The sequence below is a fragment of the Bidens hawaiensis genome, unplaced genomic scaffold, assembly GCF_021521415.1.
Source record: "Bidens hawaiensis isolate Kalapana, Puna unplaced genomic scaffold, B.hawaiensis_p1.1 tig00001206_1, whole genome shotgun sequence".
In the NCBI taxonomy this organism is placed as follows: Eukaryota; Viridiplantae; Streptophyta; class Magnoliopsida; order Asterales; family Asteraceae; genus Bidens; species Bidens hawaiensis.
Window position 1 is genome coordinate 2,613,158 of NW_027491069.1, and position 7,098 is coordinate 2,620,255.

The following is a 7,098-nucleotide window of genomic DNA, read 5'->3' on the forward strand; positions in this document are numbered from 1 at the left end:
CCTTGGTTACGACCATATTCCCCACATAAACTATATCCTAAATCCAAACCGTGTATATTCATAGGATATTCCTCTTCTCAAAGTGCTTACTATGCACTTGATCCATCTCAAATAAAATTCACACTTCTAGACAGGTTCAATTCATTGAAAACCAATTTTCATATGAAGAGATTACCAACACTCAAGTTTCCCCATCAAATGCTATAGTGGCTTTCAATTACAATTCCTATTATTACATCTTTCACATAAAGTGCTTCTAACCAAATAAGCCAAATTCAAGAATCCAACCCATCTAGCCTAAACAACCCATCTACGGATTCTTCTACCTCCGTGGATATTTCTAGTCCATCAAGCCCAAATATAGAAACACACACAACTCCTTTATGATCAGACTTTACTCCCAGCCCACCCAACCATAACACTCATAATTCATCTAGTTTACCATCTAGCCCAACAACTTCTTCCAGCCCACAAAAATCTGATACAAACATTCCAATCGGTTCTGACACTTCTGTTACACCTACTGACACAAATACTCAAAACACAACCCCCTATACCCCAAGTCCCTGTTACCGAACCACAAAATTCAAACACCGCCCAACTACCTCAAACCCGTACATCCCTTCAACCGTAATCCTAAAACAAAAACTCCACCACAAACAAATATGATGGCTATGCAAAATAACTCTACAATAAAATGGTTAATGGACATTGGAGCCACCCATCACATAACCAATGGCTTAAATGCATTGGCCAACCACGCACCGTACGATGGAATCGAGGAGCTCATCATTGGTGATGGTTCGTCTCTTAAAATCACTCATATTGGTTCACTTCTTATACATACACAAAACACTACTCTCATACTAAAAAATGTTCTTTGCGTTCCTTCCATCTCTAGAAATATTAATTCTATTTCTCGTCTATCTTGTGGAAATAATGTTCTAGTTCAATTTTTTCATTATACTTTTTTCTATCAAGGATCCAAGTTCAAATCTCCTACTCCTTGAAGGAAAAGCTACCCATGGGATTTATGAACTTCGTTCTACTTCCCACCATCCTTTGTCTACCTTCACAATTCACAAGGCTACTTCAAAGTTTTGGCATCTTAGGTTAGGACACCCAAATACTAAGATACTAAAATATTTATCTTCCTTTGTTGATTGCATTTCCCATTCCAACAATGATTGCAACTCTTGTCACATTAATAAGAGTCATTAATTACCATTTCATAAATCTACTTTACATTCAAATGCACCGTTACAATTAATCTTTTCGGGTGTATGGTCATCACCAATCACCTCCATTGATGGTTACAAGTACTACATTACTTTTGTAGACCATTTTACCAAATATACAAGGCACATTGTCTGAAAACGTATACATGGCTCAACCACCCGGTTTCATAAACCCATATTTTCCAACACATATATGCAAGCTAAATAAAGCTATATATGGACTTCGACAAGAATCATGTGTTTGGTATGAAGAACTGAAAACTTAACTCAATCTCAAAGGTTTCAAACCTACCATCTCGGATCCTTCCTTGTTCATGCGAAGTTCCGGTTCCTCTCCCATCTACATCTTGGTCTATGTTGATGATATCATCATTCCCGGACCAAATCCTCAACACATTAACTCGTTCATTTCTTCCCTTGCCACCAAATTCTCTATCTCGGCACCCTATCCTAATTTCTTGGTGTTGAAGTTCTCCCACATTCTCATGGCATCTTACTCTCCCAAACTAAATATATCCATGACATTCTTCAACAGGCCAATATGAGTGAATGCAAGCCGATGACAACACCAATTACTTGCTCCGAGCCCATCACACTCCATAGTAGAACACCTATTCCATCACCCACGGAATATAGAGCCTTTGTTGGTGTTCTACAGTATCTCTCTCTTGCAGGACCTGATGTGACATTCACAATCAACAAGCTATCACAGTTTATGCATGCTCCTGCCACTACTCATTGGAATGCCCTTAAGCGTCTGTTGCGTTATCTTCACGGGGCGATAAACAAAGGTATTCTACTTCGCTACAAATCACTGTTACAACTTCATGCTTTTACAGATGCGGATTGGGAAGAAGATAAAGATAACCATTGCAGCACAACAGGTTATATTATCTACCTAGTGTCTAATCCAATCGCATGGAGCTCCAAAAGACAACCCACCATAGCCCGCTCCTCAACTATAGCCGAATTTTGGGCTGTTGCGTCTACAACTACAGAAGTTGTATGGTTATAATCTCTCTTACATGAGCTTAGATTCAAGTCTACAATCACCCCCAACCATTTTTTGTGATAACCTAAGTGCCACACAATATTCTGCCAATCCCATTTTTTTTCTCCCGTATGAAGCACCTTGCACTTGATTTCAACTTCGTATGCGAAAAAGTGTATGAACAGTCTATTCGGGTTACACACATTGCCGAGGACGATCAGTTAGTCGATGCTCTTTCAAAGCCTACTCCACGTTCACGATTTCATCTTTTAATGACCAAGATTGGACTAACTCCGAGACCGTCCCATCTTGCGGGGACATATTAAAACTTAGGATATAAACATATTAACTCAAATATTTTGAATTAATATCTGGCCAAGATTAATGCAGCAAATCATGTCTTTATATTAGGCGTTAGTCTAAAGTTAATGTATCATTGATAGTACAAAATCATCTCCTTGATTTTAGTCTATGGTTGTATTATATATTGTAACCTCATTATCAGTAATATTTACTCTGAAATTTCAAATATTATCTTATTCTCTAATGTATCAAAGCCATGTGCTAAATTTCCGGTTGTTTTTGGATTGGCTTTGAATCAAAACCGTTGGATATTGAATAGATCTGAACTTGTTCTCATCTGTTAGTTTTTTGTTTACAGCTTCAATTTTTCTTGTGCATTTTCGAGTTGGTTTTGTAGATCTGAAAACTAAAGAACTTAGGCTTCTTAAATCTATAGGCTTTTTTCATGTTTTAATGTTGGTTTCAAATCTGCTGGCTAAACGAGTATTTCGCATGAGGATTTAGGCTCGCATTCGCATTAATGTTCGTTGATTCGCATATCAAGGTGTTAGTGTTACTATATATAGATAGTTAACTCTTGTTATTAACGTCAACGATGAAGCCGGGCTTGTGTTTAACACAAAGCCCTTAAACAGATTCGCGGTCTGTTCCCAAGGCACGCCGACTTGCCTGAAAAGAAATCAAACGATTTGAAAAGCAAAAAAATTGCCTCAAGCGGGCTCGGGTTTCGGAGCAATATTCGTGCGGGCGGGCAGGCACGGACGAGTTCGATAGATTTTTAGTCCGGAAACCCAATTTTGCACAACCCCCCCTCCCCGCGCGGGTAGGAGTTGTAGTAAAGCATATCACAAATTTTCAAAATGGGTGGTTACAATAGCACCTTATAAACCATTCTTAAATTTGTTCCCCAACCAATGTGGGACAAAGTGCTACCACTCCAATTTTTGAGGCATCCATTCACACACTTATACCCAATCTTCCAACACTATATGCTTGTGAGCTTGGTCTTTATGCGATGTATAGTGTTTTGCAAATCCAGGATGAATGCGAAGTAAACTAGCAGTTTGTGCGAATAAGTTCCTTGTGAAGATATAGATGAAATCAACGGTAGAGGTCAAAGGACCGACGCTTTGATATCATTGTTATGCCCAGATATGTGATAGTGAGAATTAGAGAGGAACTAAAAATTAAGTAGACAAACTTGTTGATGCCATCTCATTAGCTCTAGCAAGGTTAAAAGACTGTTACAACTACCTCTGTTTTACAAATCAGGCACTACACTATTATTATGACAACTCTAGCTAGTCTTACACTATTATATATGACCATAACAATTTAACATCATATTCCGACATAATTAAACAACAATTTATTTTTAAGATAACAAAACATACAAAATGCCAAAAACATCATAAGCGTTACATTTGATACTACATATTTCAAAACAAACCAACATCTAAGAGCTCTTATTTAAAAATTCATTGTAAACAAAACTATTAGGCGTTGCAAACCACATCTTGAAGAAACCAAGTAAAATTTCTCTTGGAGGTAAGCCATCCTTGACAGCTTGACAGTTAATATAGTTGTCACACCATTCTGTTAGCTTTGGGTACTTGTCTTTGGACACCAGCTTTAATCCTAATGCTTCTTCAGCCGCTCCAACCCAATACGCAATGAAAGTTGCAGAAATATCAACTAGGTTGATGTCGTCACCTCCAAAAAACTTCTTACCTTCATTCAACTGGTTTTCCAGAAACTGCAGCTGCTCATGGGCTTCTGCAAGATCTTTCTCCTCCCCATGGCTGACAATGGCCTTGAATACTATAGGAATGCACTGAACATACCATATATTGAATGCAAAATCAGTTATGGTTAAATGCACTGTTCTAAATGTTCTTCATTTGAACAGGTCGAAACCGGTCCCCTTAACCATATTCTAGTGTTCCTCATTTAAACCGCTTGGTTATTGGTCTGATCGGTGAACCATTTGAACCGGGCAATATGGTGGTTGGGCTGGATGTTTAATTATTTATTTATTTATTTATTTATTTATTTTTAATCTCATATTTTCGAGGTAATGTATTTTATATATTTATTTAAGTTTTATTGTCTTATTTAAATGCAAAACTCAAACCAAAAGATAAAATATTTTACTGTAATATTAATTTTGTTGTAAATATATATACTTTTATGCTTAACATTATTTATAAATTATAACGTTACCTGCCTTTAAATCTGGTCTAACAGTGAATCGTAAGTAAAGTGAAACAAGAGATTTCTTTTTAATCTAGTAGCCAAAAATAATCATCAAGTATCTATAGAAACAAAACATGACTTTTAAAAAGCTTCCTAGAAACACTTATCCTTTTAAAACATCTAGAAAAAGATTAATTGTTCAGATGAAATGAAATCATAAAAACCAGTACCTTATCATCAACGAACTTGGCCCAAAATCGGGCCTGAGCTTTCTCGTAAGGATCCTTAGGCAAAAGTGGAGCCCCTTTCCAGGCATCATCCATGTACTCAATGATCACAAGCGACTCAGAGATCGGTTTTCCGCTGTGTAGGAGCACAGGGATCTTTTTATGGACAGGATTGTATTTGAGAAGATCGGCACTCTTGTTTCGTAGATCTTCTACGACGAATTTGTAGTCGATTTTCTTGAGATTCAAAGCAATTTTCACTCTGCAAACGAACGGACTTCCGTCAAGTCCATACAACTTCACCTCGTCGGCCATTTTTTGATTCAATCTTTATTTCCTAATTTAACTTCAGGTTTAGTTTTGGGGATGGTTTGAGTTCTTCCAAGGACGATTTATATAAATGTCAGAGTTGACTTGGTAGCCACTTGTTATTATTTAATATCTAATGAATAGTTAATTATTTCAGAGAGCTAATATGCTGTAAATACTTGTACGATATTCAGGTCACGGCAAGTTGGAATTGGCAGCTTAAAAGTTTAACATTTGAACATCATCAGCGCATGATGACAAGCGGTGGCAAAGAGTCAACATCTTTGTAATGAAGCAATTTACTTATCAGTTTCATATTTAGCTTAACGATTAAGGGTTTGAATCATGTAATTCTTATTAAGTTATTACTTAATAGGGTTTATTGAAACATATTTTAAAGTGGCATAAATGGTTGGAGTGAATTGGTTTCTCGGAGAGAAAAAAAATTTAATTAAGGTTCCTAGGTGATCCGTCATTTGAAATGGCGGATCCTAGACTGATAGCAGAACATGTCAACGCTTGTCGGCTGAGTCGGAGGGTTATCGGGTGTTCCACTATTTGACACCTCTTTAGGCAAATCCCACAACAAGAACTATCATGCCCATATGGACGGGTCTTTTCACCCTTTTACGACACTATTCACTTCCGTCATTTTAAATGACAAAAGTAAATAGTGTGATTAAAAAGGTGAAATGGCTTGCTAGATATATGTCAAATCTAATCACTATTAGATATGTCAGACATGATCACTATTCACTTTTGCCATTTGAAATGACAAGAGCGAAGTTAGGAATTTTTAAATTTTATTTTCTTTAAATTTTAAATAATTCTATTAACTTTTTTTTAGTTTGTTAAAAAAACACTTTTATTTTTTTTAAACGGCTAATTTGAAAACTCCAAGTTTTATTAATATCTTTTATATGTGGGACTTGAACCCAATAAATCCAACAATTCACCCCTCTTTTAAACCAAAGTCTTTACTCATATGGTTGAGGTATCAAACCCAAAGACTTCGGTTTAAAATAGAAGGGTCCAAGTCCCATATGTGAAATATATTAATGGAATGTGTATTTTTTGAATTAGCCTTTTAAAAAAAATAAAATTAAACATGTGTTTTTTAACAAACTAAAAAAAAAGTTAATAGGATGTATTAAAATCTAAAGAAAAAAAGTTAAAAAAAATTCGTAACTTCATTCTTGCCATTTGAAATGACAATAGTTAATGGTGTTTTCGAAAAGGTGAAATGACCAGTCAAATATTTCAGATCTAATCATTATTCACAATTGTTATTTGAACTCAAGTGAATAGTGTGGCAAAAAGATGAAAAAACCCATCAAAAGTGTCAAATCTGATCACTGTTCACTATTGTCATTTAAAATGGAAGAAATTTGTAAAAAGTATAGGAGCATGCTAGTTCTTGTTGTGGGATTTGCCTGGGGAAAATTCTGAAAATAGTTCAAAAGAAAAGAGGGAGTATGAAAATAGTCATTGAAATTTTCAACTTACCAAAACAATCCAATGAAATCTATCGACGCCAATACATTTAGTCTGAAATTCGCCCACCACTAAATCATTGATACGTGTAAAGTGGTTGGCACAATCCAATATTTTTACTTTCAATTCTATCTGTCCCGATTATTTTGGTCTGAAATTCATGTTCACGTGAAATTCGTCTGACCAGACGAATTTCACGTGAATTTCGTACACGAATTTCACATGAATTTCGTTGATCCTATCATCTTCATCTTCATGTTCGTCTTCTTCTTCTTCACCTTCTTCGTCTTCATCCTCGTCACATCCTCCCTTCGCCGCCGCCGCCACCCATCTCCTTCCC

General features: G+C 36.2%; 1 protein-coding gene across 1 annotated transcript; it reads right to left on the reverse strand.

Moving 5' to 3' along the window:
* Positions 1–3,988: 3,988 nt before the first annotated feature.
* LOC143563987 (putative glutathione S-transferase) lies at positions 3,989–5,277 on the reverse strand. The gene is made up of 2 exons (XM_077051394.1): positions 4,959–5,277; positions 3,989–4,366 (listed from the first exon to the last, which is right to left on the reverse strand). Exons 1-2 carry the CDS (start codon positions 5,268–5,270, stop codon positions 3,989–3,991), a joined length of 690 nt encoding a protein of 229 aa, XP_076907509.1. The 5' UTR covers positions 5,271–5,277.
* Positions 5,278–7,098: the final 1,821 nt, after the last annotated feature.

Excerpts from the sequence above, each read along its gene's own strand:
- LOC143563987 (XM_077051394.1), bottom strand. The coding sequence starts at position 5,270 with ATGGCCGACGAGGTGAAGTTGTATGGACTTGACGGAAGTCCGTTCGTT. Across the intron at positions 4,367-4,958 it reads CCAAGTTCGTTGATGATAAG|TGCATTCCTATAGTATTCAA; the intron begins GTACTGGTTTTT and ends TGGTATGTTCAG.